The sequence below is a fragment of the Mercenaria mercenaria genome, chromosome 17 (genome assembly GCF_021730395.1).
Source record: "Mercenaria mercenaria strain notata chromosome 17, MADL_Memer_1, whole genome shotgun sequence".
Taxonomy (NCBI): domain Eukaryota; kingdom Metazoa; phylum Mollusca; class Bivalvia; order Venerida; family Veneridae; genus Mercenaria; species Mercenaria mercenaria.
In genome coordinates, this window is record NC_069377.1 from 49172793 (window position 1) to 49196573 (window position 23781).

The following is a 23781-nucleotide window of genomic DNA, read 5'->3' on the forward strand; positions in this document are numbered from 1 at the left end:
TCGCCACAACTGACAGCGTAAGATACAGCATTTACTGTCATGAAAAAAAGTCTATCTTGCATTGTTAAATATATTTTAAACAAGAGAGTCCTGATGACCCTGGATCACTCACCTGAGTGATATGAGCTATATGTTTCAAATTTCAAACTGATGCTAAAATATTAAGACAGTAGGCCACATTCATGGTCACTAAAAATCAGTTTAAAGATTGGTGTGCTAAACTGTACATGTCTTCCAAATTTCAAGGCTGTATCTTAAAAAACCAAGAAAGTAGGTCAGTAGGTCATATTCCACATGCCCAGATTCAAACTTGAGCTAAAGATCATCAAGGTGAACATTCTGACCAAGTTTCATACAGTCATAAATGGGCCTCTAGTGTGTTAACTAATTTTTCCATTGATTTGACCTGGTGACCTAGTTTTTGACCCGACCTGACCCAGATTTGAATTTGACCTAAAGATTATCAAGATTAACATTCTGACCAAGTTTCATTAAGATATGGTCATAACTAGCTTTTCCTTTGATTTGACCTGGTGACCTAGTTATTGATCCCTACCTGCCCCAGATTCGAACTTTACCTAAAGATCATCAAGATTAACATTCTGACAAAGTTTCATTAAGATATGGTCATAAATGTGGCCTCTAGAGTGCTAACAAGCTTTACCTTTGATTTGACCTGGTGACATAGTTTTTGACCCAACCTGACCCAGATTTGAACTTGACCTACAGATCATCAAAAGATTAACGATTAACAGTTCCTGACGCAATGTTCCATATCAATTACAATTAACGTGGCACTCTTGATGTTAAACAAGCTTTCCTTTGAGTTTGCCCTGGTGGACATAAGTTTTTGACCCCACATGATCCCATGATGGAACTTGACCTAAAGATTATTCAAGCTTAACATTCTGACCAAGTTTCATGAAGATACAGTCATAAATGTGGCCTCTAAGTGTTAACAAGCTTTTCCTTTGGTTTGACCTGGTGACCTAGTTTTTGACCCCAGATTACCCAATATCAAATTCGTACAAAATTTTATTGAGGGTAACATTCTAAGCTGCATTAAGATTGGGCCAAAATTGTGACCTCTAGAGTGTCAACAGTCAAATTGTTGACGACGACGGACACAGGGCGATCATAAAAGCTCAGCTAAAGTCCTTGTCCTAGTTATTTACTCTTGCCTACAGATGGAAATCATGGTAGTAAACAAGTGGTCAAATTTTGAAAGCCATATGACAAACAGGTTAGGCAAAATATGGACTGGTACGCAAAATTTAACTGATTTCCAAGTCCAAAAAGGGCCATAATGGCAATGCCACATGTCAAATAGTTTTAACAAAATGATGAACGAAAACTGAACCAATTTCCAAGTCCAAAAAAGGGCCATAATTCAGCCAAAATAGTTGACAGAGTTCTGTTCTCTTGCCTACAGATGGAAATCATGATGATAAACAAGTGTTCAAAGTTTCAAAGCCACGTGTCAAAGAGTTTTGACAAAACGAGGACTTGTACGAAAATTGTACCAATTTCCAAGTCCAACAAGAGCTCGTAGAACACGAAATGCCCCCCTTGATGCATTCAGTAATTGCACAAGGATCAGAAATAATTTGGTCACTGTACACAAAAGTTCTACTGTTCTGGATCAGTGTTTCCTTGACCTTTGACCTATTAATAGACCTCAAAATCAATAGGGGTTGTCTGCTGGTCATGATTAACCTCCCTATTCAGTTTCAAGATCCTATGCCCAAGTGTTCTCAAGTTATCGTCCATAAAAAAGTTCAAATGTTCGGGGTCACTGTGACCTTGACCTTTGGCCTACCGACTTCAAAATCAATAGGGGTCATCTGCTTGTCATGACCAACCTCCCATCAACGTTCATGATCCTAGGCCAAAGCGTTCTCGAGTTATCATCCAGAAATGGTTTAATTGTTCCTGGTCACTGTGAACTTGACCTTTGACCTCAATATCAATAGAGGTCATCTGCTGGTCATGACCAACCGCCCTATTAAGTTTCATGATCCTAGGTCCGAATGTTCTCAAGTTATCATATGGAAACTGTTTAACTGTTCCGAGTCACTGACCTAATGACCTCAAAATTAAAAGGGGTCATCTTCATGTCATGACCAACCTCACTATTAAGTTTCAAGGTCCTATGTCCAAATGTTTTCAAGTTATTGTACAGAAACTGTTTAACTGTTCCCGGTCCCTGTAAACTCGACCTTGAACCTACTTACCTCAAAATCAATAGGGCTCATCTGCTGGTCATGACCAACCTCCCTATCAATGTTCATGGTCCTAGACCCAAGCATTCTGGATAATCGTCAGGAAACCGTTTAACTGTTGCGGGTCACTGTGACCTTGACCTTGAATTTACTGACCTCAGAATCAAAAGAGGTCATCTGCTGGTCATGACCAACCTCCCTATCAACTTCCATGATCCTAGACCCAAGCGTTCTGGATAATCATCTGGAAACTGTTCTGGGTCACTGTGACCTTGACCTTTGACAAAACAATATACCCCTCCTTCGAAGGGGGACATAAAAAGGGCCATAATTCTGCCATAATAATTGACAGAGTTGTCTATTCTTGCCAACAGATAGAGACTGTTATGATAAAGAAGTGATAAAACTTTCAAAGCCATATGTCAAACAGTTTACACAAAATATGAACTGGTACGAAAAACATCACCAAGATTTTAAGTTAAAAGGGGCCATAATTCAGCCAAATTCCTTGATGGAGTTATGTACTCCTGCCTAAAATTGGACATTGTGATGGTAAACAAGTGTTGAAAGTTTCAAAGCTTTATCTCAAAAAGGTTTTGTGATAACATGGACTGGTACAAAAAAACTTAACCAAGGTGTGACGACAACACTACTTATTCTTCAAATAGTCCAGCTAAAAATTCAAAATGGAAAAAGGGGCATAATTTTGTGAAAAAGCAAAATAGTTATGCACTGTACCATCAAAGTGAACAAGTTTGTGAACCTTCAATCCATTTCCTCCCAGCAATTAACGAGATACCAGCTTACAACAACGCTGAAAGTGACAAGGACACTGACAGATGGACGAGTGCAATAGCTCTGCCAAAAACCTTAGATGATAAAAACACAACATATTGTTCACATTTTACAGCATTTTATTTGCCAATGATGCTTTTATATCTAAGTATAGAAGATTGCTGTAGCTACAAGCCAGGACAAGAAAGTATTCATCACAGTATTACATGTACCAGACTTCTGCAACATCCTGCCATTATCTTAAGCCCCTCAAACTTTTCTTAACATCATTTTATCAACATTATTTTGATAATTATCCCTGCTGATCTGATAAAAGAGCAATAGTATTACAATTAGGATATATCAAATCATCTTTAAAGGGGCACACCTCCAGATTTACATTTTTTTTACACTGAAATTTACAAAGCACTTTAATTCTTAACAGACTATAAAAGCAAAAGTTCTAGGCAGTATTTATTTACAAGTTCTAACATGGCTGGATTTCTTTGTCATTTAAACAAAGAGGAATAGAACAGTGATAAAATCTATGATAAACAACAGTCAGACTGGTTGATTAATTTTCAGATGAATGACTTTCAGCATATTAACCATAGTATTTCTTATGAGCATATCAGAATGAAAACAAACAAGGTTCTGGTTTTTAGCCTTATATACCACAATTCACCATTCAGATACTAGGATATTCAACAACTTTGATGAATGCTGTCAAGGTTAAATTCCTATGCATCTGAACTCTGAACCATGGTATATCAGACAATAAACTACAAGTTATTCCACTTGTGCAGTCAGAAACATAGGCAGACATAGAATGCTATCTTATGCATTACTCATGCAGTAGAACGGACTTAAACTTGAACAAATTTTGCTTTTCATATAATTTTTGATACTTAGGAAGATGTTGCTATTATCTTAAAGACATGCTGATACTGGCATGCACATCTGGAGGCAGGTCCCTTTAAAAATTATTTTGAATAACGACAAAAAAAAAGTTTTAATATCAACTCACTTGACATACAAGCCACAAATATCTTGTTAAATTTTCAAGACTGAAAAAACTTCCGGTAACAGAAACAGAATGATTGCATAAATATGTTGTGTAGCAGCTACTTATCCAGCATTTGTTCAGCTGACAAAAAAAAGCTAGTTGTTGGTTAAGCTCAAAGTTATGAAAATGTACACAAAAAACTAAATCCATTAAGAATCTTCGAAAGACTCAAGCTTTGATCTACAGCTGCTGTTGTCTAAAGGCAGACGACAAAAAAATAAAAATGTTGAAAATTTAAAAAATATCACTTATACATAGCAGTATGTTATACATTGATAATTGTGTTATAAATAGTTACATTTAGCTATACACAGTACATGAAAATATGCAGAAAATGAATGAAATAAGCAGCAAAAATAATATAGCACAATACACAGTAAAAACCATGGCAACAATAGAGTTCAGTCTTCTCACACATTCTATTTTGTACAATGTTTATCAAATACTGCTAAGTATAATGTTTTAAATGCAATAAAAATAAATTAAAAAGATATGCGTTAGAAATAACAATAAAGAGTGTTTTTCTTGATGATATTTCACTTACTATAGTCTTAAAATAGCAAGTTTTTCTAAATTAAGGTTGCGGACACATAATGTTAATGGCAATGTTCATTCAATTACTATTCCCCGTATGTGCTTTCAGCATTCTCTGCTGGTTATGAAAAATAATTTTCCCTTATGGCCAAAGGATGCCGAATTAGCTAATTATAATACGTAATTTCATGAAAATTGTCCTCTGTGATTATGGGAATTCTACCTTAATAGAAGATTTATAAATAAAGAGAATCTACTGACAGAAGAAGGAAGAAGTCTTAGCTTTCAAAATGTTCATGTTTGCAAAAAACAAATGTTGCAGGTAACAACAGAAAATGCAATGTTAGATTTTGTTTTCATAACTGTGCTCAGCTAAATCAACCCATTACATGTACTTAAACTTAAGTGCCTAATCTAGCACAAAACAAAACAGAATATCAAAAATGAAAATTGGTACTGGCCCATTAAGAGTCCTTTTGATTTACAATTCAATTATCACAAACTAATGAGTTTATGTAAGAAAAACAAAATCCATGCTATATTTATCTGTGTTTCTATAACAACATTTTTGATTCAAAAGTTCTTTAAAATGAATTTCTAAATCTCATTTGATGTTTACATCAATACTTTCATTTACCTGTAAAACTTCATAATATCCGATTATTATAAGTCATCATATACAAAGCACATTTTTCAAAATAGATCTCAGTTTAACGATTGCATACTACAAATCATTACTCATATAACCTTTTCTATGGTAGTATAATTCTCATGTAAAAGTTCCCCAATCAAAATTCAATGAAATTTTTTTTCAAGTTTTTATATGGGTAATGACTGATGCAAAAATATGTATCAGTCATTAAACATAGGGTGCGACTTATGAAGTTATGACTAAGACAGACTTGTCTGTGAGAATATTCATTTTCAACACTCAAGACTTAAATTGCATATATAACTTACAAATGTATTGCTGGCAAGATGTAATAATAAAACATAACTGTAAAATTAAAATGATTTGTAAACATCACTCAGTTATCTTTCACAAAATATTACAAACGCATACACACCAGAATTCATTCTCTTTAAAACTATACCTAGTCAGCAGAAATTGTGGGCCTTTATTATATGAAACACTTTTACCAGTATTCCACAGGTATACAGTTAATATTTCAAACTCTAACCAGTTTTATATCACTGCCAACCACCTATTTCGGTTGTTTTGTTATATTTCTAGAAAAACAAACAGTTATTCAAAATTAAGTGAAAACAGGTATGAATTTTCCAAAAACAACTCCGGCGTACCTTTCAAAGTTAATGATTCTCTGTAATAATCATAAATTTCAACAATACAACTATAATAGTTTTAATATGGCTGTTAACACATTTTTAGGCATATTTCCTGTGTGCCATTTTAAATTTTTCCTCAGCTACAAGGCCTTTTTTGAATATCATTTTGCATACTTTATGCTGAAGTCGAAAATTGGGTAAAATATTCAAATTAACACATGTTAGTATACATGTAGTCGAAAATCTAGGTAAGTTAAGAGAGTCATTGGTATAAAAAGAAAACTGGTCATCTGAAGCAAACACGATCCGTCACATCTCACTAATGTCTGACATGTATAAATGTACATACGTAATTATGGATATTTTTACATAATGAATGAATTACATACAATGAGAAATAAGGCAACAAGAATTCATTTACATAATGACACTGAATTCATTTAAAACCAAAACTAACTTTGTTCATGATTAAGAATTAGTGGATTTTTCTGAATATCAAATACAAAATACATATATATTTATCATTCACACACAATCTCACGCAATTAAGAGATTTTGTTGATTAACATTGTTATAATACTTTACACAGTTACATATCATCACATGATCTTTTTGTAATACTTATTCTCCATACGTCAATAGCAGTCCAAACTTAAAGCAACCTGTTCACAGAGTTTTAGTGAAACTGAGAAATATAGTATACCAATGGCAGATGTTTTCTAACATACTGAAACTAAACGTCCAACAGCAACATCCACTGTAAAGCAAACATATTTTAGTTGTTGCTATACTGTTTGCTTGGGCGGATGCACTGTAATCTTAACATTAGTCACAAGAATTTTTTTTAATATCCGTCTGTAGGTTCACAGGTGCAGAAGCACTTCAACTGACAAAATAATGTTCCACACAAGTATTTATATAATTTGCTTTCAATTCTTTTAATATTTCTGTATTAAAGTAAATACATTTAAATGTCAAAACTGGAAATGTTCACTTTATCTGTCAACAAATAACTTTAAAATCGAATGTGAGACAACAGTACATTATGTTACTAACTGTCTAATCATTGAGCATATCTCCAAGGGAATTAACTCTTTTACTTCTTAAATCAAAAAGAGATCACTCTAACAACAGTTTCAAAACATTTACACAAAAAAAATACGGAAAAAATGCCTAGGCTACATTCAACAAAAATATACATCTAACACTGATAATTGTTAAAAAAGCTATGCGGTAGCACCCTCTGGTTTATCTCCTTGCCATTTCTTCTTATACTGCTGTCTTCCGAATCCTTCATCGTAATTTCCTTTGCGTGCAAAAAGCTGTTTAAAGTGGTTTACACAGTATATAACGCCTTCATTCATGCTGAATGTTTTTGCCCTGAAAATGAGAACAGAATAAATTGTTTACTACTCCTTTGAGAAAATGTAAAATGCCTAACTAGTACTGCTTCAAATACGCTGGTTCTGAGATGATAAAATGATACATGTATAAAATTAGAACTTTTGATGTGAATATTATTTTTCAACATGATGTGAAGCTGTCAGTTTATGTCAATGCAGTTAACCCCTTGTTGTCAGTTCATGTCAATGCAGTTAACCCCTTGTTGTTGTCTGTTTATGTCAATATGTCAATGCAGTTAATCCCTTTTTGATATCAATTTATGTCAATGTACTAACCACTTGTTGTTGTCAGTTTATGTCAATGCAGTTATTCTCATGTTGTCAGTTTATGTCAATACAGCTAACCACTTGTTGCTGTCAGTTTATGTCAATGCAGTTATTCTCTTGTTGTTGTCAGTTTATGTCAATGCTGCTAACCCTTGTTGTCAGTTTATGTCAATGCAGTTAACCCCTTGTTGTCAGTTCATGTCAATGCAGCTAACCCTTGTTGATGTCTGTTTATGTCAATGCAGTTAATGCCTTTTTGTTATCAATTTATGTCAATGCAGCTAACCCCTTGTTGTCAGTTTATGTCAATGCAGCGAATCCCTTCTTCAACAGTTGTCAGTTTATGTCAATGCAGCTAACCCCTTCTTGTTGTCAGCTTATTTCATGGCTGCTAACTCTTGTTGTTCTCTGTTTATGTCAATGCAGTTAACACATTGTTGTTGTCAGTTTATGTCAATGCTGCTAACCTTGGTTGTTGTCAGTTTATGTCAATGCAGTTAACCCCTTGTTGTCAGTTTATGTCAATGCTGCTAACCCTAGTTGTTGTCAGTTTATGTTAATGCAGTTAACCCCTTGTTGTCAGTTTATGTCAATGCTGTTATCCCTTGTTGACAGTTTATGTCAATGCAGTTAACCCCTTGTTGTCAGTTTATGTCAATGTAGTTAATCCCTTGTTGTGAGTTTATGTCAATGCAGTTAACTACGTGTTGTTGTCACTACATTTTGTTAAGTAGTAGTGCTGCAACCTTAAATCAATAGTAATTTTAAACTTCAATGTATTTATGGCAATTCTGACAGTTCAACTGTGCAAATAATTTAAATATTTTATCATAGTTAACATTTACACAGTTGCCAGAAATAATTGGCCTGAATAAAATGTTAACAAAACAAGAATTAAACAAATAAAAACACATTCTTATATAATATCATTACAAACTCACCTTCCGCTAGAATGAGCTGAAAACATCTGAACAGTTATAATATATAAAATCATGTTAGAAATGATGATCAAAAGAAAACCATCCTTAAAACTCACGATGCAGGTGTTGGCAACATGCAGCAGAAAAAACACAAAACATTAATTTACCTTGTAAACACTTTGTCCCAGCAAATTCAACTTACCAGAAAAAATTTAATACACTTTTAAAAATCTTTCTTATTCAGAGAACATTCTCTCAAGTAAGTTTATCAAAAGGAAAGATTGGCAAGTCACATACAGGTAATGTAATATCCCCAAAAGCCAATGACAACTCCAACTTAACAAGAGTGTCAAACTGTCATAATATGTCTGTCAAAGCAAATTACTTCAGACTTTTTAAATACTCTATTGAGCAAGATAAGTATTTCAAGGGCCATAACTCAAGAGTGACTGAGACTATCTGGCTGGTTAATAACCTGTCCAAGATATTATGCCCATGAACATTTTGACCAGTTGGTTAATACTGGATAAGAACTACTCATGTTGGACAGCATACACTGTTATTTATCACAATTCTGAGTAATTCAAGGGCTATAACTCCAGAGCCACAGGGATAATCAAGATGGATTTCAAACTTTGCTGAGATATTATCCCTATAGTAATTCTAAACAAGTCTGGTAAAAACTGAATACAAACTGCTCAAACTAGAGTGCGGACAACTTTGTGGATGCCACCAATCACAAGCGATCCTGTATGTCCCATTTTATGAATATATAAAAAGGAACTGTGAAATGGGGTCCCATTGGAAACCAAAAGCAAACACGGAAAACAGTTTTATGTATTTCTTGACGGGATTTCTACACCTGTATAAAGGTTGGCCAAGAGGTATAAGGTTTAATGTACATAAAAACTTGGCAGTTGTTACTGCAGGTACAGGACATGAAGGTGACAGAACATCACTGTATCAATTATTTATGAACATAACTGACATATTATTCCTCCTTACTAATCATACAGGTGTTTATTAACCTTTACATTCGGATACTTACACGTTTTATCTGTGCCAAACCTTCGGTAGCTAAGTTCCAAAATCAAAAACTTACCTTTCATTGCCGAGAACAAGTCAAGCTGAGCAAGTGCAACTAACACCACTAACCATGCCAAATGACAAGTGACTGGTGTATATTGCGTCTGCTGCAGTCAGAAAGCCACTAATCATGCAAAATGATGTGGTCTATGACGTAGCAGCAAAATTTCGGCAGCAGCTTTGACATTAAAAGCATTCACAACACGTAACAAAGAGTTAGTAAAGTGAGGTAGAAAATACACGCAAAAGACAAAAACTCAGGGCTCACACTGCTTTACACAAAACATGCATAGTATGTCCCAAAAGCAAAACAGAACAATGTTTCTCAGAAGTTTTGCTGGTGTTGCAGATCTTAGATAAATCATACAGAACTTAAGTAAGTTTTCCAAAGTTGTTTTATATTCAGCACAGCGCAATGACCAATTTTACAAACTGTTCATTTCATGTAATTTAGCACAATGAGCCCTAAGTCGCACAAATCGATCTAGATTATTAATCTTACGTTAATCGTGCACTACAATGCGAGCATTTGAAGCAATTCTTATGATAAATATGGCCGTTCATCTCGAGTTTTTCCATTGCATACACTGTTTTCTGACATGCTGCACACTTTTCAGTTTGTACGACTTTGAACATTCCCTTTTCCTGTGTAAGTAAAACAACACAACATAAGAATCAAACTCATTCAAATAAAAAAAAGAAAATTTTGCAATACTGTGAAAATATTAAGTCCTCTCTAATTTGATTTCTGTCTTGATAAAGTTTCCTTTAAATTAAGATTATTCTCAGAGAGAAAAAAATTATTCTAACACGACCTGATTTGTTTTCCTATTGAACAAAGAAAACTAAAACTGTGTGTTAATATCCAACAAAATCACTGTTTGTATGTCACAGTTATTATGTCCTTGCATCAAACATCATAACAGCTGAGGGCTGAGCTTTCTTAATGTAACTCTTTCGCATCTGAACTTCAAACAATGATTTTATTCAACAACAAATCATTGTCCCGGATGTTATTTTTTTTACCAAATACCTAAATTTTCTGAGAAATAATTTTCAGTAGCTTTTAGAATTGATCTGCTAGAAAATATGATAAAAGTCAAGAAATAAATTACGATACAAAAATGTACAAAAATATAACTGTCGCAAAAGGCACATTTATCTGTCTTATAAAATCCTGTTTCGTACAGTTTTTCACAGTATTGCCAAAATAGCTAAAAGCAAAAACATCTTGGTCTGTATGGAAAATGATGCAAATTATAAGTAATTGCCATCTATAAAACGTGTAGCAAAAACAATACGTCTGCTGCAAGAAATTATACTGATTAGTTTATTATTTAGTGTATTCTACAACAGTAAACCCGTGTGACTTCTAATTCCAAATTCCTTAAGTATTAACTAGTTCCATCAATAAGAAGCAAACCTCCGTTTACAATATTCACAAAAAGTGGAAATTGAAAGTATAGAAATAAAAGATATAAAAAGCTGGAAATCAAACTAAGGAACAAAACTGTTAACTTTGAATGTGACTGGTGCAAAATGTAGCAGATCAACTATTTGTGCCACGCAATGAGAAAACCAACATAGTGCATTTGCGACCAGTATGGATCCAGACCAGCCGGCGCATCTGCGCAGTCTGGTCAGGATCCATGCTGTTTGCTAACTGTTTCTCTAACTGCAATAGTCTTTGAAAGCAAACAGCATGGATCCTGACCAGACTGCGCAGATGTGCAGGCTGGTCTAGATCCATGCTGGTCACAAATGCACTATGTTGGTTTTCTCATGGCCCGGCTCATTTATAAACCAAAGACGATAAAACCAGCATGCAACAGTAAGTGTTTTGGATAAAAATCAACAAATTTCCATTTGGCTAGCAAGATAAAGGAGCACTATTTTTATCCTGTCCCGGGGTTTGAGAAAATGTCAGAATAGAAATTCAACAAGAGCTGTCCGTAAGACAGCCAAGCTCGACTATTCGAAATATTGTCAAAGAAGCAGGAAATTATTACCCAAAATGTTAAATATCAAAAGAGTTTTAAGTTCGAAAGGGGACATAATTTGACCAAAATACATATCAGAGTTATGGGACTTGATGTTATCAACTAGTTTTATAACCCCGAAGAAACATGTTAAGTTTCAATTCAATATCTGCATTAGTTTTGGGGATAGTAACTTGCATGTTAAACTTTAACCAGAATTTTCTAAGTCCAAAAGGGGGCATAATTTGCTCAAAATACATGTTAAGAGTTATGGAACTTGACCCAGTGAGGTTGGTAATTGACCTTGAAAAAGAATAAATAAGTTTCAAAGCTATATGCCTTTTGGTAATAGCCGTATGTACTTGCACGCAAAACTTTAACCAGGATTTTCTAAGTCCAAAAGGGGCATAATTTGCCCAAAATACATGTCAGAGTTATGGGACTTGGTGCTATCAACTAGTTTTATAACCCGAAGACACATGTGAAGTTTCAATTTAATATCTGTAGTAGTTTTGGAGATAGTTACTTGCATGTAAAACTTTAACCAGAATTTTCTAAGTCCAAAAGGGGGTATAATTTGCCCAAAATACGTGTCAGAGTTATGGAACTTGACCCAGTGAGGTAGGTAATTGACCTAGAAAAGAAAAAATAAGTTTCAAATCTATATGCCTTTTAGTAATAGCTGTATGTACTTGCACGCAAAACTTTAACCAGAATTTTCTAAGTCCAAAAGGGGGCATAATTTGGCCAAAATACATGTCAGAGTTATGGGGCTTGACCCAGTGAGGTAGGTAATTGATCTAGAAAAAGAAAAAATAAGTTTCAAATCTATATGCCTTTTAGTAATAGCTGTATGTACTTGCACGCAAAACTTTAACCAGAATTTTCTAAGTCCAAAAGGGGCATAATTTGGCCAAAATGAAGGTCAGAGTTATGGGACTTGGTGCTATCAACTAGTTTTATAACCCCGAAGACACATGTGAAGTTTCAATTCAATATCTGCATTAGTTTTGGAGATAGTAACTTGCATGTAAAACTTTAACCAAAATTTTCTAAGTCCAAAAGGGGGCATAATTTGCTCAAAATACATGTCAGAGTTATGGGACTTGACCCAGAGAGGTTGGTAATTGACCTAGAAAAAGAATAAATAAGTTTCAAAGCTATATGCCTTTAAATGATAGCTGTATGTACTTGCATGCAAAAACTTAACCAAGGTGTGACGCCGACGCCGACGCCAGGGTGAGTAGAATAGCTAGACTATTCTTCGAATAGTCGAGCTAAAAACAAATGAAAATGCTCTCTGCTTCTTTTTGAAGAAATTGTAACTGCAGGTAAGAATACTCACTAAAGATCTATATACAACAGAGATGACATAGCTGCATGAGTGATGATGATGATGATGATAATGATAGTGGTGATAATGGGTTAAACCTATAAAAAAAACTTGTGACTACTGAACAGTATTTCAACAACGAACAACAATAGTTGACAAAGAAATCAACAAATGACAGGAAAAAAGGAGTTGTCAACAATGAGACACAATCAAGTTCCAACTCTATGACTTTATAATATCTATAAAGTATGAAATACACAAACCAAAATTGTTTCAGAACACTAAATTGTTTAGCCAGTATGTTGCAAACGAATATAATTTTATGCTACTGAACAGCTGACAGCAATCAAAGTGATCTATTTAGAAACAGTTTATGAACATCTATTTACTTATATCATTCCAATAGCATGAAGTGTTTTATACTATGTTATACCAGAGATATATCCTAGGAACATTAGCACTGCTTCAAGTAATTGGCTTTGTTATAAAAACAATGTAAGAGTTATATAATATTATTAAGTTAAAGGCATTTCATATTTGCTATTCTCAATTAAATAAATTCCTAATACGTTTGTTAAGTTAAATGCCATATCTAATTAGGAAACATAAGTCATGTTCTCAGTTTGATTGGTCCAGTGTTCCTGGATTTCGTACTAGCAATGTTTTACCTAAATACCTGACAACTTCTTCACATGAATCTGAGAGGGTAGACATAATTTGAGAGGTACTGTCTAGGGCTTATACTGTGAAAACTGGGCAGGAATTTTAACACCTTAGCGGTATTAGAAATTTCAATTATCTAACCATAATAAGAAACTGAATAACATTAAAGCTATTGTCTGTAAGTACTGACCTCGCACTCGTAAATATTCTGTACATTACCAAATATTCTGTACATTACCGTAAATTAATTTCAGGTGTCCCAACCTAAATAACAATATAACTATTGAAAAGCCAGTAACATACATTTCTTAATTAACTTCATCATATTGCATGTGCCGACACAGCTGTGCAGACAAAGCATTTAGATACCAATCTCAGGGTTTTGGGTTCATGGCTGTCTCACCATATTATTTTTTTTTATATCATCTGTACATTTAACAGAGGGAACAATTGTCACACTTATCATGATTTATTGTTCGAATTACTTTGCTATTCATCATATTTCTACATACATGTACCGTTCTAAGACCTTCAGGACCGGACAAGTGTTTGTTCATTCAACATTGTTCAACAGACAATTCAATGATCTAGAAAAATGATATGCTTTATAAAATACTGTAAGAATAAAAGTGATATCAATACTTTTACATTACATTTAATTACAAAAAAAAATGGTCCAAACTGAATTCAAACACATTGTGACATGTGTAGAAGTTGAAGAGCTTACCACTACGTCACCATGCAATTTCATCATGAAATATTTTAATGATACAATTATCACATAAAATAACTAAAATGCTTGAAAATATTGACGAATGACTTACGAGTGTCTGGTCAATACTAGTCTGTGTTCAGACCCTATGTTTTGTTCACAGGAGATAACTCCTGAAGCTATACAAATTTTGTATAATTATGTCCCTTTTCTTCTCAAAACATAGATAATCAGAGCCAAGACTGATGAAGTCAGAATATATAAAAGAATTATTTTTTCTAATAAAAAAAAGATTATCTAGTCGGTAGCCAGACTAGGTCAATACTTACAGACAATACAACTGATCAATTCATGACGGATGAGTCAAATTCAACTTTCAAACAAACCAACGGATTCATTTATAATGTCCATTTCAAATTGGTCATGCTTTTCATGAATTTAAATAAAGTCAAATTTTTGTATAAATTACTGGATAATAATTGCGTTGTCTCAGAGTCATACACGTCACAAAAGTCTTAATCACTGGGTTAGTTACAATACAATGTCTATCAAAAGTGATTCAAACACGAACAAGGACATTTAATAGCCAGTTTCACTACATTTACATTGATGTTAATGGGATGTAACAGAATTTACTTAAATCCTACGCATTTAGTTTAAATAATTGTAGATTTACTGTTGATACTAGAATTTAAGACAGTTCAACAATTTAATAATGCTTTTAACATGACATGGGCTAATAATTTAAAGTCATTTTTATGATCAGTAATGAGTTTAAACTGACTTGAAACAAAAAATTTTCAGGCTGCTGCAGCCAAATATTCTGATTCATTTAAGTTGCAGATAAATTCCTAAAAAAGAACACAAGACAACAAGCCCAATTTACTGAACTTCTTTATCATGAGCTCTCCACATTGAAGGTTCAACCTCTACTGTATGAGCTCTCCAAGTTGAAGGTGCAATCTCTATTGCATGAGCTCCCCAAATTGGAGTTTCAATTATCTTATCCCTATTAGGAAGGCATTATTGTGTATTGACCGCCTCTTCTTAAGTGGAGTCTGACAAATCTATTCATTACTGCTGCCTGCACCAGCTCACTTCCTTCCATTAGGTATAACCGGTTCAATATCTATCTGTGCTAAATTGGTGAGTAATGGTATTGTATGTCAATATGTAAGGAAATATCTTCCATTTGTCCCAGATCAATCCAGGACTTGATTGATCGGCTTTCTACAATATGAAATACTATCACTACATGATACATCATATTTCATCATATCCCATGACTGACTGCAATACTTACAATACATCAAGTAAGGTTTATTACAATTATACAGTTTCCTTATAATTAAATATTTAATAGTAACTATATCACTCCCCTATATAAATCGAAAGGTGACAGCAAAACAGTTCTAAGTGCACTTCTTTATCTACATGCACTTCAACCACTTTTGCCATAACCCCACTAAATGTTTAAATCTACTTTGCCCATTGTCAGTCCCTGCTATTATATGAGTATTTCTTTTACCCCACCACCATGGAACCTTTTCAGTTATTAAACTAAAGAAATTATGTTCAAAATTTAAAACGAAATAATTCTAAACTTCTGCTGGTTACTGTAACCTACTGACAAAGCACGTTTCAAATGAAAATATGCGGAAACGCATGTGGTTTCATTTTAAAAGAAAAAAAATCTACACACAAGATGTGCAAAATTTAAAAGCCTGCGGTAAAACACTCCTACAAGTAAATCTTAATGTATAAGAGATTTTTAAGCCCAGATTATTTGTATTTCAGTGAATCACACAATGTACGTATAACGAAAAGTGTAGGTGGGTCAGCAATCGGCTAATATTCAAAAGTTTACATTAGATATTAAACAGTTCAAGTACTTGACAAATGGCAAATATTTCAGGTCAGATAACAATTATTCATATCTTTAAAATATATAGCCATTCCTTTGAAATGAAATGACTTAATCATAAATTAAGTTAAAATTTACTGCCTGAAAGTCAGCCTGCATTAAAACAAAGTGTGCAACAAATGTTGCCAGTTACAAAAGAAGACTGTCCAGAGAACTTCATGTAAGACTAGCCATTTGAAAACAGGACAAGAGAACTGCATGTAAAACTAGCCATTAAAATCCTGACCGAAACTCTGCAAGTAAAACCAGACCAAAGAACTGCATGTAAAACTTGCCTTTCGAAAACTGCAAGTAAAACTAGTCATTTAAAGCCTGACATGAGAACTGCAAGTAAAACCAGTCATTTAAAGCCTGACATGAGCAAGTAAAACCAGTCATTTAAAGCCTGACATGAGAACTGCAAGTAAAACCAGTCATTTAAAGCCTGACATGAGCAAGTAAAACCAGTCATTTAAAGCCTGACATGAGAACTGCAAGTAAAACCAGTCATTTAAAGCCTGACATGAGAACTGCAAGTAAAACCTTATCAGAAAACTGCAAGTAAAACAAGCCTTTCTTTCTTTTTTCCATCCTTTATACAAAGTAATTCTTTCATTGTTGAATGAGATTATCTGTCAACGTTTTGAACAAAAAAATCTCCAGAAGACATACAAGAAGACCATTTGGAAGCGCAAAACACAGCAAAGAGCCAAATAATAGCAGACTCTGTTTCATCGAGTAAGCTCTCATAATACATAATGAAATGTGGAACAACACTCGCGCTCAAAGCACGAGCTTTAACCGACAAAACTGCAGGACAGACTTGGACAGAAATATGTCTGTAAAGTATTGTTAAAATATTGTAACAGTAATTAAAACACATGTTTAAGTCTGCAGATGTCCATGTTCCCTGCAATATACACAAGATAAATTAAATTTTAATTATTTCAATATGAACTGCATTCTAATATCTCTGCAAAACAACAGACATTTTGATTTTAACTGCACTGATAGGTAGTTTAATACAACTATGCACTTAAATATGCAGCAGTCCAACTAGTTACTAGTTTTGCAACAACCTGTCAAATAGTTTCAGCTTTAGTTATGCTTTTGAAATTATCAGAAAGTCAAAAAAAAAACTTTCTTGATTTTACCAAGACCAAGATCTCTGGTCAAATCATCATATAGAAAATTACCAAGTAATTTTGCCATTCTTGTTCTCATTTCACCAAAATAGTCCTAGGTGGCAGAGAAAGAGGTAGAACACCTGACATTTTTTTAAAGTATAAAGACATATATTAATAGACTGCAACTGAACATCATTACCTTTTACATCAATGAAATTTTTGCAAACTTTGAACCACTTTAACTGATTATTTGCTAAAGTTTCAAATAGCAAACAAACCTTTCGTTTTACTGGAGCGCCAAATTTTGAAATAGAACTTTTTACGGAGTTATTATTTGCTTCAGGGACACCTCCATTCTCCTTATTCTCCTCTCGATTTGGAATGTGCTCTTTGGTAACCTCATTGACAGTTTTTGTGTCTACCACAGGAACATCATTAACTTTCTCTTGAACATCTACCTCTACTGATTTAATGCCAATTTCATTTTCTCTTTCTTTTAAAACATCTACATTATCACCCATGGTGGTTTCATTTTCATCATCATTTGCATTTTCTATGGTATCTCTCCCTGTGTCTTCGCTATACTGGATATTTTCGACCTCCTTATCATCCTCTCTGTCATTGTTTTCTATCTCTTCATTCCCTACCACACCAATATTTTGAAAATCTTCATTTTCAACATGGTCAACTTTTTCAATATCTTCATTCTCATCTCTGTCAGAAGTAACGCCAACATCTGGTTCTTCTGCATGACCAGCCCCACCATTCAACTCTTCAATTACAACATCAATATCACCACCACCTAAAACTTCAGTTTCCTGGGTTGGACTCGTTTCTTCTGTAACTTCTACGTTTTCAACTTCCATCTTCTTTTTTATATGTATGTTGCAGTCAAAAATAATATACTTTTGTTATGATTATTAATTGTTAAACTACAATGTCAACCTAACTACAAAATACCTTCCAAACAACAGCAACAAAAATGGCCAAAATTCCTTGAAAACTGTGCACCAATACAATTTCCTTTGTTGTTTTTATGCAGTTCTATGTCAATTATTATGTCCCTTCAGAAAGAACTCTATGAGTGACTCACTCACAATCAGCTGTGACGGATTTTGAAATAATCAATAGGGAATATTAGCATGAAAAAGCAGGAAATACACAAAAGATCTGCCTGCAAGGCAAACTTCAAAGTCCTGTATGTCGGCAATGACAACGAAATATCCAGTCGATGAAACGGCGATTGAAAAGCTGCGCCACTTATGATTAATTTCCTCTTTACAACACTAATATCACCCGATATACATTACACGTATATTTGTAACATTTTACTACCATAAACTGTATAAATGTATTATACATGCACTGTAGCCACGTGTTATGAAACTGTCCAAACCACTGTAGTAAATGATCTTTCAATTCCTATTGTATTTATAGTATTTATACTGATCCACAAAAGAAATATTTTTACAAGTCAGCACTTTAAAATGTGTCTTGTTTCATTGAACAAATCTCAATGAATGCTCACAGTGAAACAACTGGGGGTTGTAAACCACATGCTCGCTGGAGTATGTCTGAACACATGAGTAACACAATGACTGGGCCAATATTTAGGCCAATACTAAACAATTCACAGTTTTCGTGTACATTACAATTTACCAAAAGTCCACGAATATTCCTTTTTTTTTTAAAAAAAATTAAATTTTACAACATTCCTCATCTCCAAACAATACTATTCGGAATACAATGGAAAATGACAAATTAGCGTACTGATGTCTTAAGTAATAATAACACAATGTATACAGGTGAAGGGAAAAACAACTAATCAGCCGTGATAAGACGGTTGGGACAGGTGTAAGTGAATGCTGTCGGGAGATTTTTATCTTCACACTATTAATGTCAGTACTTGCTTTTTGATGTCATAATCGCAATAATACAACTAACAGAGGATGGGTGGTGCCCATTCAAGGGTAAAGTATGACAAAACGAAACTTGTATGATAATTTTACACTGACATGGGCAACACATGTCAACGTTTTAGACCATTTAAACACTAAATTATAAGGATCACTTACTTTTTTATCACCAAGAGAAAACATTTGACATAAAATATAACAGTATGTGTACAATTTTGTTCAAGAAGATGGAACATCCACCAAGAAGACAATATTAGACAAGAGCACCGCCTTGCGGGTGCTGACGCTCATCTGATTTTTTTTGTATAATAGAAATATTGTCCTACCCATGATTTTCTAAGTCTAAAAAGGGCCATCACTCTTGCAAAAAGCAGGATAGAGTTATGTTTCGTGATGTACAGTGTCCACTTATGATGGTGAAAAACTGTTGCAAGTTTTAAAGCAATAGCTTTGATAGTTTATGAGAAAAGTTGACTTAAACATAATATTCAACCAAGAAAATGATTTTTCTAAGTCCAAAAGGGGCAATAATTATAGCAAAAAGCAGGATGGAGTTATGTTGCTTGCTGTACAGGGTCAGCTTATGATGGTGAACAAGAGTTGCAAGTTTTAAAGCAATAGCTTTGATAGTTTAAGAGAAAAAGTTGACCTAAACATAAAACTTAACCAAGAAATCTGATATTTTCTAAGTCCAAAAGGGGCCATAAATCTTGCAAAAAGCAGGATGGAGTTATGTTTCTTGCTGTACAGGGTCAGCTTATGATGGTGAACAAGTGTTGCAAGTTTTAAAGGAATAGCTTTGATAGTTTAGGATAAAAGCTGACCTAAACATAAAACTTAACCAAGAAAACTGATTTTCTAAGTCCAAAAGGGGCAATAATTCTTGCAAAAAGCAAGATGGAGTTATGTTTCTTGATGTACAGGGTCTGCTTATGATGGTGAACAAGTATTCCAAGTTTCAAAGCAAAAGCTTTGATAGTTTAGGAGAAAAGTTGACCTAAACATAAAACTTAACCAAGAAATCTGATATTTTCTAAGTACAAAAGGGGCCATAAATCTTGCAAAAAGCAAGATGGAGTTATGTTTCTTGCTATACAGGGTCAGCTTATGATGGTGAACAAGTATTCCAAGTTTCAAAGCAATAGCTTTGATAGTTTAGGAGAAAAGCTGACCTAAACATAAAACTTAACCAGGCAACGCCGACGCAGACGCCGACGCCGACGCCGACAACCGCTCAAGTGATGACAATAACTCATCATTTTTTTTCAAAAAATCAGATGAGCTAATAACTATAGAACTCCTGATATATATGAGCTGCGCCATGAGAAAACCAACATAGTGGGTTTGCGACCAGCATGGATCCAGACCAGCCTGCGCATCCGCGCAGTCTGGTCTGGACCCATGCTGTTCACTTTCAAAGCCTATTGCAATTAGAGAAACAATTAGTGAACAGCATGGATTCTGACCAGACTGCGCGGATGCGCAGGTTGTTCTGGATCCATGCTGGTCGCAAATCCACTACGTTGGTTTTCTCATGGTACCGCTCAATTATGATAAAAACAGCCAAACTTTACCTAAAGAAAAAACCAAAGCAGCATAGAGTTTTTAAAAGATGACAGAACCAAAACTTTTAAGTTTCCTTTTTGTAGTCCCCCAGTCACCCATCCCTAAGAATATAGGACTTTCAAATTATTCATTTCAGCTAAATCGGGTATCTTGTGTGAACCGGTCTTGAGTCCATTTGTGGGAAAATCCTGAGACCATGACCACTGAGCTGCAATGTATCCTACCTGAACCACCAATATTATCTCCTATTGTGTGCTAATATAACTCAGCATGCAAGTGACAGGTTTTTCACATAAATCAGATTGGAATACAAACAAAAATACCATGTTTGGTTAAAAGTCTTGGAGAACACTAATCGCTGACCCTTCAGCTCGAAAGTACAACCCCAACATTGGTACTGTACACCTTAAAGGCACAATAATTATGTTGTTATTAACAAAGCATTTGGTGTTTACAGGGCAACGTATGAACTGTGAGCATACACAAAAAGTAAATCAAGCTCAGCCTTTAATTAATGAATGGTCATTGTGGCAAATAAAATTTCATTGACCATGGCAACATCAAAGCAAGACACAAGAACATCTAAATAAAAGTTTAAACTCAAAATTACTTCAGTTTATAGCAATTATAAATACTCTTCAATAGACAATTATAGAGTCAAATACATACCATAATTATCCTAAATGGTGCAATTACAATTCCCTATAGGCACTAATTACTGACAATATTACAGAGTTCAAACTACAGCTATCTTACAGCATATTGATCCTAACTGATGGTAAAACTGATTATATATTTGAACATGTCCCAATAATTAAGTACTAAGACACTTAAAAAGTCACTTAAAAGTACTGATTGTTCACTACACCATTTCCTGAAACCCTATCATTTTCCTGCCATGGCCAGAAATACTCAGGAAATGAACAATGACTTGCTAGTAGTTAAAAGATGTAATCTTCAACACAGAAGCAAATATTTGAAGTTTTAGTGCATCTGATCAGGGAACGATGACATGTAAAAATTTTCATTTTAAATATTTCTGATGTAGCATAGTCAAAATACCAGGAAGTTTTTTTTGTTTGTTTGTTTTTGGTATCTGCCTCACAGCAATACAAAGGCTTATATTTCCAGAAAACCCTGTCAAGCCTCAAGTGTAAAACACATTCATCTTTAGAGGAAAGCAATTTTAAAAAACCTGTAAAAATCATGTAACTTTGCCAGTTTTATTAAAAAATTGCATAAATCATGTTGTTTTATTAAAAGCTCTTTAATAGTTTTATGAAAGTATAAATAGCTATTCTATCATTATGTCTGTGTGATGTTTAACAGTTTGGTAGAGACAAGTTTTTTTCCTATGAAAACTATAACCTGACAACTCAAACAAGTAAATGGAGTGTTTGTCAAGAGTGAATGCTGTATTTAAATGTTCATCATTCTAATTCTATCTTATATTATAATTAGATAATCAGTTTTAATCTATTTTTGTGTGTAATATTACAGAAGGCCACATTGAAATTTAAGATATTTAATATGTTCTAACACTGTTAATATCTTTATGTGTTACCTTCTTTAAATAAAGTTATTATTATTATTATTATAATTAAGTAACAACTTCCTAACAAGTAACAAGCAACTCTGAAACAAGAAACATGAGCTTTCCAAACAAGTAACTGACAATTGACAACTTCCAAACAAGTAACTGAATACTTCCTAACAAGTAACTGACAATTGACAACTTCCAAAATAGTAACTAAATACTTCCAAACAAGTAACTGACAACTGACAACTTCCAAAAAAGTAACTGACAACTTCCAAAAAAGTAACTCAAACAACTTCCAAATTTCAAAACAAGTAACTGACAACTTTCAAAAAAGTAACTGACAACTTCCAAACAAGTATGCCCACTGGCAGAATGTCGAGCCCGCCAGCTGTCTAAGGGTGACCTTGACCTTAAACCTTGCACATGACACTCCATCTCATAATGGTGAACATTCATGGCAAGTTACATCAAAATCCCACCATGCATGAAGAAGAAATGCTCCGGACAAACTACAATTTGACCTTTGACCTCCCAACTGTGACCTTGACCTTTGAGATAGAACATGGGGTTTGCGCATGACACTCCTTCTCATTGAGGTAAACATTCATGCCAAATATAAACAAGATTGGTCCATGCATGTCAAAGTAATGGTCCGGACAAAATCAGACGGACGGATCAAATTCTCTGCCCTTTAAACAGTTTATCTGATCTTTTAACATTCCCAAACAAGAAATATCGGTAAAACCGATGGATGCTCCCCGTAATTTGCATACTAAAAGAACAAAAGTGGAATTTACTGACTGGGCACATACAGGTTTGAAGGGCAACATCTCACTGAAAACTCATTCCAACCGATAATGAAGAAATATGTGCACCTAGTCTTGAGAGTGAAGCATCCTATGAATTTTTGCTGAATTCCAGGCAGTGTTTGCTGAGAAATACTCCTGACTATGATGGCACTATAGTTTAATCAAAGGGCAATAATTAGAGAAAAATCATCCAACCAAGAATTGTACTATAGTATACTATTGTTGAATAATCAAAGGGCAATTACTGGGTTTACCCGACCAAAACACAAAGATAATATGCGCATCTCCTCTGAAGAAGCTTCCTATTAAGTTTCACTAAATTCCAACCAGTGGTTGCAGAAAAATACTCCGGACAATAATTTACTATAGTATAATACTGTTGAATATTAAAAGGGCAATAACTGGGTGAAAAATCATTCGACCGGAACAGAAAGATAAAATGCCCATCTCCTGTTGATAATGAAGCTCCTGTGAAGTTTCGCTAAATTTCAACCAGTGGTTGCTGAGAAATACTCTAGACAAGAAATGCAGGACAGACGGATGGACAGACAGATGAAGCGGCAACTATATGCTTCCCCTTCGGGAAGCATAAAAATCTGTGGCAGGTGTTGACAGACTAGAAATTTTCAAGCTTTAACATATTTTCTGGATTTCTGGTGTATTAAACTCCAATT

General features: G+C 34.2%; 1 protein-coding gene across 12 annotated transcripts in view; it reads right to left on the reverse strand.

Moving 5' to 3' along the window:
• Positions 1 to 3115: 3115 nt before the first annotated feature.
• LOC123536284 (protein P200-like) overlaps positions 3116 to 23781 on the reverse strand; it is a 132448-nt gene continuing 111782 nt past the window's right edge. For 10 of the 12 annotated variants that reach the window (XM_053528114.1, XM_053528116.1, XM_053528115.1 and 7 more), the window contains 2 exons: positions 10062 to 10204; positions 3116 to 7263 (listed from right to left, as the gene is read on the reverse strand). In XM_053528114.1, coding sequence (XP_053384089.1) covers positions 7110 to 7263; positions 10062 to 10204 — 297 coding nt within the window. In that variant the 3' untranslated portion in view covers positions 3116 to 7109. The remainder of the gene's footprint in view (positions 7264 to 10061; positions 10205 to 23781) is intronic. The other 2 variants (XM_053528120.1, XM_053528119.1) reach the window with 1 other exon arrangement.